Source organism: Porites lutea, chromosome 14 (genome assembly GCF_958299795.1).
Source record: "Porites lutea chromosome 14, jaPorLute2.1, whole genome shotgun sequence".
Classification (NCBI taxonomy): Eukaryota; Metazoa; Cnidaria; class Anthozoa; order Scleractinia; family Poritidae; genus Porites; species Porites lutea.
The window spans coordinates 18,360,434-18,375,821 of NC_133214.1; the positions used below are offsets into that span (position 1 = coordinate 18,360,434).

The window sequence follows — 15,388 nt, forward strand, 5'->3', positions numbered from 1 at the left end:
GTACGTCATCCAGCTCGTCCAGTTCGAGTGTATCAACACCAACGACAACAGTGTTCTCGACATACTCAAGTGCGAGTAGTTCGACTACTTCTTCGTCAAGTTCTAGTGTAAGTAGTTCCACGTCGACTTCGTCCAGCTTCAGTGTTTCAACACCCACCACAACAACTTCATCTTCTACGAGCGTCAGCTCAACTGTGTCAAGCAGTACATCATCAAGCTCATCAAGTTCCAGTGTGTCCACGCCAACCACGACGGTTTACTCGACGTATTCAAGTGCGAGCAGTTCAACCTCCACTTCATCCAGTTCTAGTGTGAGTAGTTCAACCTCAACTTCGTCGAGTACCAGTGTCAGTAGCTCTACTTCAACATCATCAAGTTCTAGTGTGTCGACGCCAACTACAACAACTTCATCTTCTACGAGCGTCAGCTCAAGTGTGTCAAGCAGTACGTCATCAAGCTCATCAAGTTCCAGTGTGTCCACGCCAACCACAACGATTTACTCGACATATTCAAGTGCGAGCAGTTCAACTTTGACTTCATCCAGTTCTAGTGTGAGTAGTTCAACCTCTACTTCGTCGAGTACCAGTGTCAGTAGCTCTACTTCAACATCATCAAGTTCTAGTGTGTCGACGCCAACTACAACAACTTCATCTTCTACGAGCGTTAGCTCAAGTGTGTCAAGCAGTACGTCATCAAGCTCATCAAGTTCCAGTGTGTCCACACCAACCACAACTGTTTACTCGACATATTCAAGTGCGAGCAGTTCAACTTCCACGTCATCCAGTTCTAGTGTGAGTAGTTCAACCTCAACTTCGTCGAGTACCAGTGTCAGTAGCTCTACTTCAACATCATCAAGTTCTAGTGTGTCGACGCCAACTACAACAACTTCATCTTCTACGAGCGTCAGCTCAAGTGTGTCAAGCAGTACGTCATCCAGCTCGTCTAGTTCGAGTGTATCAACACCAACGACAACAGTGTTCTCGACATACTCAAGTGCGAGTAGTTCGACTACTTCTTCGTCAAGTTCTAGTGTAAGTAGTTCCACGTCGACTTCGTCGAGTTCCAGTGTTTCAACACCCACCACAACAACTTCATCTTCTACGAGCGTCAGCTCAACTGTGTCAAGCAGTACATCATCCAGCTCGTCTAGTTCGAGTGTGTCCACACCAACGACTACGGTGTACTCGACGTATTCAAGTGTGAGCAGTTTTAGTACTTTAAGGTATGAACGCAGTATGCTAGTAGCTGAAGTTGTAAATCGTAGATTTACGCTCAGAATTGAATTATTCAGTCTAAGTCTGAATGTGGTTATCAGATTATGGAAATTAACTGTACTGAGTTTTTTTAAATGGCAAACACTGCGATTTTTATGTTAGAGGTATACTGTGATACTCTGCAGTAGTTATATTTTGGTGCTTTCTCTCTGGTTCTCGTTTAGGCACTTTCGTTTTCGTATATTCTCACTTTCTATTTTTCCTACGCTGTTTGTAAACAATGTAATATGCATACGTCAAGCATATTGAGTTCTTGAATGAGAACGTCCTCGTGAATTATAGTTTTTACGGTTATTTATTTTACCTTCCCGGTCAAGCTCATACAAAGTTTCCTTTTAAAGATTACTGAAATGGTGCAAAGTCTCTTTTTCTTGTCTCAGTTGCTCAAGTATGTCACGATTAGATTGGTCGTTTGCCAGTTGATCCGAGGGTAGAACATGGGTGATGCGTTCTATTACTTTCAATTTTTGGTTAGTTTTGTTTAAGAGACTTTAAGTGCTGTGTTATGTTGTTTTAAATTACCTAGTTAGTACTTTAGCAATTTGCAAAGTAGCCTCCTACTTAGACATTCTTAGGGGTTCGTTACGCGTTCCTGTTCCTCGAACGAGGTTCGTCAGGGAGAACTGCCGGATGACCCAAACGAACGTCTGCGTGGGAGGCAATTCGCAAAGGCGACGGAACACCAACTACGTCCATTATTCCAACTGCGACCATTTGTGGCTGACAACGCCTTTGCACACAATATGTTAATAAAAAACGTTAACGTCAACGAGAGACGAGTGACAACTCGAGGTGTATGTTAAGAAGAGTCAAGTATCACGTGTTTTCTTGAAAATTGTTTTGTTTTTTATAAACACAAATTGGCTTGAATGGATATCCCCATCTTTTCAGGCAAAATTTATTCTCATTATACACTTGCCTGTTACTTTATTTTTATCACGTAACTTATTTTTCAACGGATGTCTAGTAAAAAGAAACAAACTGTAAACGTGTACTTGCTCTGATGACTTTTTTGTGGCTTCCTTTAACCATCTAAGTGTTATTTTTGTTATCGTGCCTTTTTGCTTACATTTGATTGCTGTCTTTCTTTGTTTAAGTTACCTTGCATTCTGGTAGAAACTAATAATGGCGTTTAACCGACTAAATTAATTATACTCTTCCTCAGTTCCACTTCTACATCAAGCTCGCCATCCTCTTCGACGACTTCCACTCCATATAAATCCGTTTCTCAGAAGAGCACAGCCACTGTGTACCCATCTACTGTGACGAGGACTACAGGGACAGAATACACTGTTGGAACATCGAGTAGGACGCCGCCAAGCTTGAAACCGCCGTTACGAACCTCGAGATTAAGTTCATCGACCAGGTTACTAGCCTTGTTTATTTATGCGAAAGCAGCGAAAAACTAAAAGCTCTTATAAGCAAAGCAGCAACTCTGCAAATGTATCAAACTTTTTGGTAAATTTCTCTTTTGTCATTAGACCACTACGTCGTACGGTTACTGAAGTTTACGTTTAGTGGAGGACAACTACAAAAGACGACCAATTTTTTTCTGAACGTGAGAACGTGTTGTACGAATTAAACTAAAGGAAAATATGACTTTATCCGACATGCTAAACAGATGGAATTATACTGATGCAGTTTCAAACACCGCGAGTTCACTTTTTAAGTGACGGTCTCGCTGCTGTCGCCATCGCCGTCGCTGTCTGGATTACTTTTTATGGATCTTAAGCAACAACAAAGGCGACAGTTGCGAATATCTCGCTCTGCTTCAAACGTCATGATTCTTATTCCATGTCGTTCATTTCGTGAAATGTTGGCATGTTTTTCTGCAGTTGATTTCTCAAAGACTGTATCAAAGTTCAGGAAAAGAAAAGAAAGTCGTCGTCTTGTGTTCACGTCCTCCCCAAAAGGTGTAATTAGGCATTTTCACGTCGTAGTCGTGCACTGGGAGCAAAGAAATATACAAAAAAGCGTGATGCACGTGCGGAGTTGTTGTTTTGCCAATCTAAACGTATTGCTTTTTTGCTGTTCTCGTTGATGTCGCCGTCTTCGTTTCATGAGCTCCCTAAGAAATATGACCCAATTGCATAGCTAATAAGCCGTTTCAACAGACTGTCAATCGAAATGCTAAGGGAGGCATAATCACTTTTTGTAGTAACAATTCTCCATTCGAAGATTAGCTTGCATTAAGGATTTACATGATCTCGTAATCACAGAATCTGTAAGGCCAGAATTTGACACAAATAAATGATCTTCACCAGCCAACGTCGACATAGACAACCTAAAAACATCCCCATAGGAAGTTTGTAGTCGTTACGTAATGCTGAAAGTGTAGTTTCCTTTTCACTTCAGTCGTAATAACTCATAATGGTCTGTGTCTGCTTCGTGCTACATAGACCAAAAGAAATCCTTTCTATAAAATAAAATGTTATTTATGGCTACCCTGCGCCACAGACGAAACTAAACCTCTTGTCAAGTCCGTGTGCGAACCAACGCTAAAATCCTTGTTCTGGGCCCCAGGTTGGTACCAAGATTCGAGTAGGCGCCATGAATGACTTGCTAAAAAAAATTCAATTAATGTCAGTCGGGTGGAAGGGAAATACAAAACGCATTTCTGGTAATTTGTTGAGTCCGTCGAGGCCCAGAAAGAGGAGTTAGCCCTGCTTCACAGAAATTACTAGCCGAGGTTAGATAGTGTCTGCAACGCATGCTAATAGAGACCTTTAGATTCTAAGACGAGTACGAGATTTTCTCAATACTAAGTGTTGCATGCGCGTGAGTCAGCGTGATTTTGGCGGGGAAACATGGTAGCCGTCGTCACTCTACGACGAGTTTTAGCGAGAATGTCGTGCTGGCAAAAGCAAGATATCAAATGTTACATGTTTTATCATTTTGCGTTCGGGAGAGCGCGTAACCTCCTTCACTAAAGATAACAATGCTAACTTTTCCGGTGAAAAATGGTAAAATGAAGCTTTCCGGGAAGTGATATTTTGAGAAGACCCGAAAAAACTGCAAGCCAAATCTCGTACTTGTCGTCGTCCTCGTCCTCGAATCTAAAGGTCTCAATATATGGCATAGCCATTCAGAAGTCAAACTAACCACTGTTTACAAACCTTCCACCACTTATAGTTCGACAAGCTCGTCTAGTTCAACTGTGAGCAGTTCAACATCAACATCATCCAGCTCTAGTGTGAGTAGCTCAACTTCAACTACGTCGAGTTCAAGTGTGTCCACACCAACAACAACAACGTCATCCACGAGTGTCAGCACCAGTGTGTCAAGTAGTACATCATCCAGCTCTTCAAGCTCAAGTGTTTCCACACCAACTACAACAGTCTATTCTACATATTCAAGTGTGAGCAGTTCGACTTCAACTTCGTCAAGTTCCAGTGTGAGCAGTTCGAGTGTCAGTAGTTCAACGTCAACTTCGTCAAGCTCCAGTGTGTCCACACCTACTACAACAACTTCATCTACGAGCGTTAGCAGCAGTGTGTCGAGCAGTACATCATCCAGCTCTTCAAGCTCAAGCGTTTCCACACCAACGACAACAGTCTACTCGACATATTCAAGTGTGAGCAGTTCGACTTCAACTTCGTCAAGTTCCAGTGTGAGCAGTTCGAGTGTCAGTAGTTCAAAGTCAACTTCGTCAAGCTCCAGTGTGTCCACACCTACTACAACAACTTCATCTACGAGCGTTAGCAGCAGTGTGTCGAGCAGTACATCATCCAGCTCTTCAAGCTCAAGCGTTTCCACACCAACGACAACAGTCTACTCGACATATTCAAGTGTGAGCAGTTCGACTTCAACTTCGTCAAGTTCCAGTGTCAGTAGTTCAACGTCAACTTCTTCAAGTTCCAGTGTGTCCACACCAACTACAACAACTTCATTCACGAGTGTCAGCACAAGTGTGTCAAGCAGTACATCCTCTAGTTCTTCAAGCTCAAGCGTTTCAACACCAACGACAACAGTGTACTCGACATATTCAAGTGTGAGTAGTTCAACTTCAACATCATCGAGTTCCAGTCTCAGTAGCTCTACTTCAACCTCATCTAGTTCTAGTGTGAGTAGTTCTACTTCAACTTCATCAAGCTCTAGTGTGTCCACGCCTACTACCACCACTTCTTCTACCAGTCTAAGTACAAGTGTGTCAAGTAGTACATCGTCTAGCGCATCAAGTTCAAGTGTATCCACACCAACGACAACAAGTGTTTCAAGGTAAGAACTTAACACGAGTTATAACTGAAGTTGTAGATTTTTGATTGAACAATGGAAACGAGATTATATACTCTCCGTGTTCGTTAGGTTTTTAATTTAATAGACCTGGCGTGCTCTGGGTTGATTTTCCGGGTGCTCATTTTAAGTTATTGTAATAGTTAACTTTTTGAGTTCCTTTTTTTCTACTTGACTTGTTTTTATTTTTGTGTAGTCCACTTGTTGTTTTGTTGGCTTGGCTGTTTTCCAGAAACGTCCTGTTTAAATAAAGGAAGACCCTCACATGTATAGACACAAAGTTTGCGGTTTCGAAACGAAAACCCGAAAAAAAGCCAGGCTTGTATGGGATTCGAGCGCGTGATCTCTGAGATACCGAGATATCATTGAGTTAGTTCGTTATAAACACATGAAAAGGATGAGAATGAAATAATGAATGTATGAAAATCATTTATAGGAACTTTTTAAGAAGTCGTAAGGGATAGCTAAGGGGACAAGGCAGCCTAGTCCCAGGCTTTGCCTCTTGCTTCGTTGTCAGCGCGAAGTTTGGAAAATGGTGGAGGAGTCTCTGTTGGAGACGCACAACTCACGGTAGAGTCCAAGGTTGACCGAGCTGGAAACCAAGGGATTAGACTGGGAATGTTGACCAGTAAATCAGTGTTGATAAATAAGGCTCGGGAATCACATAAGGGAAATAAACTGGTATAATGATTCTCTTGTAACAGCCGTGCATGTTGATGTAGCAGACGTTTTTGTTGTTAACTAGCTGTACCATATACAAACAGCCGGTAAATTTGCTTATTCATACACCATATCCTCAAACACTCATGTCCAGAAATGCAATCAACGCGGAATTTAGGTTTTTCATATACGACACAATTATTTGTCATTTCCAAATGCCTTTATGTTTGACAGAAGTGCTTGCGTTTAGCTGAGGATCAGGGCTAGAAGATATTTCATGAAAAGCGTGAATCTCGTAAGCTTATCGTGCCCTTAAACACAATCAAAGTCATTGGCCTGTAAAATGTTTCCTTTCGTTCAAGTGTGACAGACTGTACCAAATTGGCGATCAGGAAAAGTATAAATATTATCGAAATAAAATTTGCAGTCTTATACGTCTGAGTAAGAAACACTATTACTGCGCCTTTTTTAATAACAATTTAAGTAATATGAAAAAGACATGGCAAGGCATAAATGAATTATTAAATCGCTGCAAAAGAAAGTGTAAATCTGTTAGTAAATTAAAAGACCCAGATAACAACAATAAACTTACTAATGATTCCTCGCGTATACCTAATATCTTAAATAAACATTTTTCAAATGTTGGCAACATCTTAGCAAGCAAACTACCACCGGCAGAGCGTCCCTTCATAGACTACCTAAGAAACTCCAGTTCGCCAGAAGTTTCGTTTTTCTTCAGACCTGTAACTCCATCCGAAATTCAATTTCAAATTTTATCTATACCAAACAGCAAATCGCATGGCTTATACTCCTGTCCTACTCAACTTCTTAAATACTCAAGCGAAGTCATATCTCCAGTTCTTTCAGATATTCTCAATACATCTGTCTCTCTTGGGGCTTACCCCCAAAAACTTTAAATATCTAAAATTATACCTATCTTCAAAGCTGACGACGAGACCGACACTTCTAATTATAGGCCAATTTCATTATTATCAAATTTCAATAGAATCTTCGAAAAAGTTATGTACGACAGAATGAGAGACTTTATTGAAAAGCACAGCCTATTATATTCGTCTCAATATGGTTTTCGTCAAGCTTACTCAACCCAACATGCTATCCTTGATATGGTAGAATCTATACAAACCAATATGGACAAAAAACTCTTTTCATGTGGTGTTTTTATTGACTTAAAAAAAGCCTTTGACACTGTGAATCATACTATTTTACTTGATAAACTAAATTATTATGGCTTCCGTGGAATTGTCAATCAATGGTTTTCCTCTTATTTATCAAATCGCACACAAAGCACTGAAATCGGCTCTCATATATCTAGTAAACTAAATATCAATTGCGGCGTACCCCAAGGTTCTGTCCCAGGTCCACTTCTCTTCTTGCTTTATATAAATGACATCCAATATTGTTCGAGCAAACTCCAATTTTTCCTTTTTGCTGATGACACTAATGCTCTTTATGCTCATAAAGATCTAAAGACACTGGAACTAACAGTAAATGCAGAATTACACAACTTGTATAACTGGCTGACTTCAAACAAACTTTCCCTGAATATTAAAAAGTCAAACTATGTAATTTTTGGTCCATACCAAAAAAAACTCAACTATGATCCCCAGGTCAATATCTTTGACAATGAAAGCAATAAAAAGGTTACCCTTGAACGCAAAAACTTTATTAAATATCTTGGACTGTTAATTGATGAAAATCTATCTTGGAAGACCCATATTCACTCTGTTGCAAATAAAATAAGTAAAACAATTGGGCTAATTGCGAGATTAAGACATATTGTTCCCACTTGCACCCTCTTAAATATTTATCAGTCACTTATTACACCTTATCTAACTTATGGTCTTATCTCTTGGGGCAACGCGTGTAAAACTTTCCTTGACCAAATTCTTGTCCTTCAAAAACGCGCACTGCGTTTAATATATTTTGCTGAAACAAATGACCACGCAATACCTTTTTTTGTCAATGCAAAAATTCTACCTTTACAGTCTCTATATTATGAATCCGTTTGTAGTCTTATGTATGATGTAAATAAAAACACTGCTCCGGTTAATATTTCGAAACTCTTCTCTCGAATTTCTAGTGTTCATACTTACAACACACGTGCATCAACCTCTGAACATTTTTATACTAAAGAATCTCGACTCAATGTCAAACGAAATGCTTTTTCGCGTGTTGGGGTCAAAATTTGGAATGGGATACCTCAAATTCTTAAAGAAAGACCGAAAAAAGCTTTTAAAAGATCGCTAAAAGAAATGCTACTCGATTTCCTTGAAACTGAAGACTCCTATATTGATGTGGATACGATCATCGTGAAAATGAAAAAGTAATTCTCTTGTCCTTTATTTTCATTTTATTTTATTTTTAAAATTTCACTTTAATTATTGTCCTTGCATTTAAGTAGAACGTATCTATTTAATATAAAATGTATATACTTATATAACGCCTAATTTCTTTGTATTTGTCTAGTTTGTTGTAAATTATGTAGCCTGGCCTGCCTCGAATAGCCTCGCTAACTGCAGGCCAGTCCCAATGTATCTTTTGCTATATTTTCAAATTTAAATAAAGTTGAAGTTGAAGTTGAAGTTGACAAGAGTACTTCTTAGGATGTGCTAACTTTATTTTTCGAAGATCCATACCGTGTAAAAAGGGAACCTTACGAAACTACAACGGCGATGGTCACGGGAATGTTAAAGAAGCAATAATCATTAGTTTGTTGATCAAAACAACCCTGCCAATGAATGACGCTTTTCTGTAAAATTTTTTCCGTCCTAGCACACAAACAACGTGAAATGTCCAAATTTTACGTTTTTCTGCAAAAAGTGATAAAATTTACTTTTTCTATCCGAGCTCGCACTCGGTAAACTCTCTTCAGCTCCAACCGTATGTCCCAAAGGGACAGGGTGTATTTGAATGATCGCCCCCCAAAAAGTTTTCCATTGATGTTTTCACCGGTGTCGACGTTGTCGTATCGTAAAGACCCTGATTTTGAAGAGTAACTAACATGTGGAAATTTCCAAACATGCGATTACCGCTTTCTTATTCAATGTCATTCAGCTCAAGTCTGAGCAGCTCAACTTCAACTTCATCGAGCTCTAGTGTGAGTAGCTCAACTTCCACTTCCACAAGTTCCAGTGCCTCAACGCCAACTACAACAGTTTACTCGACATATTCAAGTGTGAGCAGTTCGACTTCAACATCATCGAGTTCCAGCGTAAGTAGCTCTTCTTCAACTTCCTCAAGTACCAGTGTGTCGACACCTACTACAACAACTTCATCTACATCAGTCAGCTCAAGTATTTCAAGCAGTACATCTTCTAGTACATCGAGCACAAGCGTTTCCACGCCAACAACAACAGTTTACTCGACATATTCAAGTGTTAGCAGTTCGACGTTAACATCATCGAGTTCCAGTGTGAGTAGCTCTACTTCAAGTTCGTCAAGTTCCAGTGTGAGTAGCTCTACTTCAACTTCATCAAGTTCCAGTGTGTCGACACCTACTACAACAACTTCATCCACATCAGTCAGCTCAAGTATTTCAAGTAGTACATCATCTAGTACATTGAGCACTAGCGTTTCCACTCCAACAACAACAGTTTATTCGACATACTCAAGTGTTAGCAGTTCGACTTCAACATCATTGAGTTCCAGTGTCAGTAGCTCTACCTCAACATCGTCAAGTTCCAGTGTGAGTAGTTCTACTTCAACTTCATCAAGTGTGTCGACACCTACTACAACAACTTCATCTACATCAGTCAGCTCAAGCATTTCAAGCAGTACATCTTCTAGTACATCGAGCACAAGCGTTTCCACGCCAACAACAACAGTTTACTCGACATATTCAAGTGTTAGCAGTTCGACTTCAACATCATCGAGTTCCAGTGTGAGTAGCTCTACTTCAAGTTCGTCAAGTTCCAGTGTGAGTAGCTCCACTTCAACTTCATCAAGTTCCAGTGTGTCCACACCCACTACAACGACTTCATCCACATCAGTCAGCTCAAGTATTTCAAGTAGTACATCATCTAGTTCATCGAGCACGAGCGTTTCCACGCCAACAACAACAGTTTACTCGACATATTCAAGTGTTAGCAGTTCGACGTTAACATCATCGAGTTCCAGTGTGAGTAGCTCTACTTCAACTTCATCAAGTTCCAGTGTGTCGACACCTACTACAACAACTTCATCCACATCAGTCAGCTCAAGTATTTCAAGTAGTACATCATCTAGTACATTGAGCACTAGCGTTTCCACTCCAACAACAACAGTTTATTCGACATACTCAAGTGTTAGCAGTTCGACTTCAACATCATTGAGTTCCAGTGTCAGTAGCTCTACCTCAACATCGTCAAGTTCCAGTGTGAGTAGTTCTACTTCAACTTCATCAAGTGTGTCGACACCTACTACAACAACTTCATCTACATCAGTCAGCTCAAGCATTTCAAGCAGTACATCTTCTAGTACATCGAGCACAAGCGTTTCCACGCCAACAACAACAGTTTACTCGACATATTCAAGTGTTAGCAGTTCGACTTCAACATCATCGAGTTCCAGTGTGAGTAGCTCTACTTCAAGTTCGTCAAGTTCCAGTGTGAGTAGCTCCACTTCAACTTCATCAAGTTCCAGTGTGTCCACACCCACTACAACGACTTCATCCACATCAGTCAGCTCAAGTATTTCAAGTAGTACATCATCTAGTTCATCGAGCACGAGCGTTTCCACGCCAACAACAACAGTTTACTCGACATATTCAAGTGTTAGCAGTTCGACGTTAACATCATCGAGTTCCAGTGTGAGTAGCTCTACTTCAACTTCATCAAGTTCCAGTGTGTCGACACCTACTACAACAACTTCATCCACATCAGTCAGCTCAAGTATTTCAAGTAGTACATCATCTAGTACATTGAGCACTAGCGTTTCCACTCCAACAACAACAGTTTATTCGACATACTCAAGTGTTAGCAGTTCGACTTCAACATCATTGAGTTCCAGTGTCAGTAGCTCTACCTCAACATCGTCAAGTTCCAGTGTGAGTAGTTCTACTTCAACTTCATCAAGTGTGTCGACACCTACTACAACAACTTCATCTACATCAGTCAGCTCAAGCATTTCAAGCAGTACATCTTCTAGTACATCGAGCACAAGCGTTTCCACGCCAACAACAACAGTTTACTCGACATATTCAAGTGTTAGCAGTTCGACTTCAACATCATCGAGTTCCAGTGTGAGTAGCTCTACTTCAAGTTCGTCAAGTTCCAGTGTGAGTAGCTCCACTTCAACTTCATCAAGTTCCAGTGTGTCCACACCCACTACAACGACTTCATCCACATCAGTCAGCTCAAGTATTTCAAGTAGTACATCATCTAGTTCATCGAGCACGAGCGTTTCCACGCCAACAACAACAGTTTACTCGACATATTCAAGTGTTAGCAGTTCGACGTTAACATCATCGAGTTCCAGTGTGAGTAGCTCTACTTCAACTTCATCAAGTTCCAGTGTGTCGACACCTACTACAACAACTTCATCCACATCAGTCAGCTCAAGTATTTCAAGTAGTACATCATCTAGTACATTGAGCACTAGCGTTTCCACTCCAACAACAACAGTTTATTCGACATACTCAAGTGTTAGCAGTTCGACTTCAACATCATTGAGTTCCAGTGTCAGTAGCTCTACCTCAACATCGTCAAGTTCCAGTGTGAGTAGTTCTACTTCAACTTCATCAAGTGTGTCGACACCTACTACAACAACTTCATCTACATCAGTCAGCTCAAGCATTTCAAGCAGTACATCTTCTAGTACATCGAGCACAAGCGTTTCCACGCCAACAACAACAGTTTACTCGACATATTCAAGTGTTAGCAGTTCGACTTCAACATCATCGAGTTCCAGTGTGAGTAGCTCTACTTCAAGTTCGTCAAGTTCCAGTGTGAGTAGCTCCACTTCAACTTCATCAAGTTCCAGTGTGTCCACACCCACTACAACGACTTCATCCACATCAGTCAGCTCAAGTATTTCAAGTAGTACATCATCTAGTTCATCGAGCACGAGCGTTTCCACGCCAACAACAACAGTTTACTCGACATATTCAAGTGTTAGCAGTTCGACGTTAACATCATCGAGTTCCAGTGTGAGTAGCTCTACTTCAACTTCATCAAGTTCCAGTGTGTCGACACCTACTACAACAACTTCATCCACATCAGTCAGCTCAAGTATTTCAAGTAGTACATCATCTAGTACATTGAGCATTAGCGTTTCCACTCCAACAACAACAGTTTATTCGACATACTCAAGTGTTAGCAGTTCGACTTCAACATCATTGAGTTCCAGTGTCAGTAGCTCTACCTCAACATCGTCAAGTTCCAGTGTGAGTAGTTCTACTTCAACTTCATCAAGTGTGTCGACACCTACTACAACGACTTCATCTACATCAGTCAGCTCAAGCATTTCAAGCAGTACATCTTCTAGTACATCGAGCACAAGCGTTTCCACGCCAACAACAACAGTTTATTCCACATACTCAAGTGTTAGCAGTTCGACTTCAGCATCATCGAGTTCCAGTGTGAGTAGCTCTACTTCAACTTCGTCAAGTTCCAGTGTAAGTAGCTCTACTTCAGGTTCGTCAAGTTCCAGTGTGAGTAGCTCTAGTTCAACTTCATCAAGTTCCAGTGTGTCGACACCCACTACAACAACTTCATCCACATCAGTCAGCTCAAGTATTTCAAGTAGTACATCATCTAGTACATCGAGCACGAGCGTTTCCACTCCAACAAAAACAGTTTATTCGACATACTCAAGTGTTAGCAGTTCGACTTCAACATCATTGAGTTCCAGTGTCAGTAGCTCTACCTCAACATCGTCAAGTTCCAGTGTGAGTAGCTCTACTTCAACTTTATCAAGTTCCAGTGTGTCCACACCTACTACAAGGACTTCATCTACATCAGTCAGCTCAAGTATTTCAAGCAGTACATCTTCTAGTACATCGAGCACGAGCGTTTCCACGCCAACAACAACAGTTTACTCGACATACTCAAGTGTTAGCAGTTCGACTTCAACATCATCGAGTTCCAGTGTGAGTAGCTCTACTTCAACTTCGTCAAGTTCCAGTGTCAGTAGCTCTACTTCAACTTCATCAAGTTCTAGTGTGTCGACACCTACTACAACAACTTCATCTACATCAGTCACCTCAAGTATTTCAAGCAGTACATCTTCTAGTACATCGAGCACAAGTGTTTCCACGCCAACAACAACAGTTTACTCAACATATTCAAGTGTTAGCAGTTCGACGTTAACATCATCGAGTTCCAGTGTGAGTAGCTCTACTTCAAGTTCGTCAAGTTCCAGTGTGAGTAGCTCTACTTCAACTTCATCAAGTTCCAGTGTGTCCACTCCCACTACAACAACTTCATCCACATCAGTCAGCACAACTGTGTCGAGCAGTACATCTTCTAGCACATCGAGTTCGAGCGTTTCCACGCCAACAACAACAGTTTATTCAACATATTCAAGTGTTAGCAGTTCGACTTCAACATCATCCAGTTTTAGTAGTTCGACTTCGTCGAGCTCTAGTGTGTCCACACCCACAACGACTACATCGTCCACCATCAGTTCGAGTGTGTCAAGCAGTACATCGTCCAGTCTATCATCGAGGTAAGGATAGTTTTCTAGCAAAGGGGTATAATATATACTCAGTTATGTTGTTACTTTGTCACGTTTTGGTTTAGGTTGTTGAGGATGCTGGATTTTAGCCTTAGAGCTATACACGGAAATCGTGGTTTAGGTATTGCGTTGTGGGTGTGGTATTATTTATTTTGAATATGGAAAAAAACTTGGTCTAGCCATTTCATGCAGTGGTTGACGATAGATGGAAACCAATTAGCTGTTAATGATGCGTGATGGTAAAGTTTTTAACTTATCTGGGTATTTGACGTCCTTGCATGTGCAGGTTGATACGATATAGAAGCACCCAACATGCATTGGAGAATAAAAAGCTAATGGCACACTCTTTTTCCCGTGTTCGGACCGATGGATTTTGTTTATTTTCTTTTTTGCTATTTAGCTTTTAAGGGGTCTTCTCCTCACCATGCGTTTTTAGTTTTGCGAATTACCGTAATGACAAACTTTGAAAAGTTTTGCCATAAGGGCCAAGTAAAGAAAGAATGCATAATGTCTTGTCACTAAAAGGTTTTTGTTTGGTAGAGTGACGAAGTTTATTCAATTCATTTGCTAAATAGGAAAAAGAACACGATCTGAAAAGCGTACGATAAATAGTTGCAGAGGCCAATCTATTCACATGGAAATCAGTTAGGCATTTTTCCTGCCTTGTAAGAAGAGAGTAGGTCCGGAACGTTTTCGCTGCTATGCCGGCAGGGTAAGACGTAGTTGTTGAATTCTTCTCCATTGGTGAAGTCATCCTAATACCCTTCTGGGTGAAACACGCTTTTGTCCAAAAGGACAGATAAGTGTTGTAATAGTAAATAAAATCCAAAATGACTAGGTAAGAAATGACGATGATATCAATGAAGAAGCTGAGAAACTTTGTAGCGAAAGGAGGAACGACATTGGCGTCAGAAATCAGGGTGAAAATAAGGATGGCCCCATAAGTGTTGATGCTAGGTTTTATACAGGTAGTGGTATTATTTGTTCGCTGTGATAGTCACCGCAGTGGTATGTATATGTATTGATTTACAAGGTTATGAGTGACAAGAGGTCCGCAGGTTTTTGAAGTTCTAAGTTGTGGCCAGGATTTTGTGAAATCACCACATGGGCGTTGTTAAACCGTTAACTTCAGAAAAACATACAGGTCTCATTGGGAATTTATAAACTCACGTATTTCATTCGTTTAGCTCTTCGGTGTCTTCCTCGACGACATCCGCTTCATATAAATCGGTTTCTCAGAAGAGCACAGCCACTGTTTACCCATCTACTGTGACTAGGACTACAGGGACACAATACACTGTTGCTACCTCAAGTAGAACACCACCAAGCTTAAAACCCCCGTTGCGAACATCTAAGTCCAGCACTACATCCAGCAGGTTATTATCAGTTTTTTGAGGTTATAATTGTTGAGGGTATGGGTTAAAGTAAAGGAGTGTTGATTAAGAGACTTAGATCAAAGTGATCGAGGGTTCCCCTGTGTAAATTCTTCCGGTGCAATTAGGCACGAAACCAACTTTAAGGCGTTTTATCACGCAGGTTATTGCCAT

The 15,388-nt window shown here is 40.6% G+C and overlaps 2 protein-coding genes across 2 annotated transcripts in view; both read left to right on the top strand.

The window, feature by feature from the left end:
- The window catches only part of LOC140924012 (uncharacterized), a 44,307-nt gene extending 38,811 nt beyond the window's left edge, over positions 1-5,496 (top strand). Inside the window, exons 31-32 of the mRNA XM_073374017.1 lie at positions 1-1,222; positions 4,407-5,496. The exon at positions 1-1,222 is cut by the window's left edge and continues 2,009 nt beyond it. Coding sequence (XP_073230118.1) covers positions 1-1,222; positions 4,407-5,496 — 2,312 coding nt within the window. The remainder of the gene's footprint in view (positions 1,223-4,406) is intronic.
- Positions 5,497-9,189: 3,693 nt separating this feature from the next.
- The window catches only part of LOC140924013 (uncharacterized), a 33,452-nt gene continuing 27,253 nt past the window's right edge, over positions 9,190-15,388 (top strand). The window contains exons 1-2 of the mRNA XM_073374018.1: positions 9,190-13,832; positions 15,029-15,217. Coding sequence (XP_073230119.1) covers positions 9,190-13,832; positions 15,029-15,217 — 4,832 coding nt within the window. The remainder of the gene's footprint in view (positions 13,833-15,028; positions 15,218-15,388) is intronic.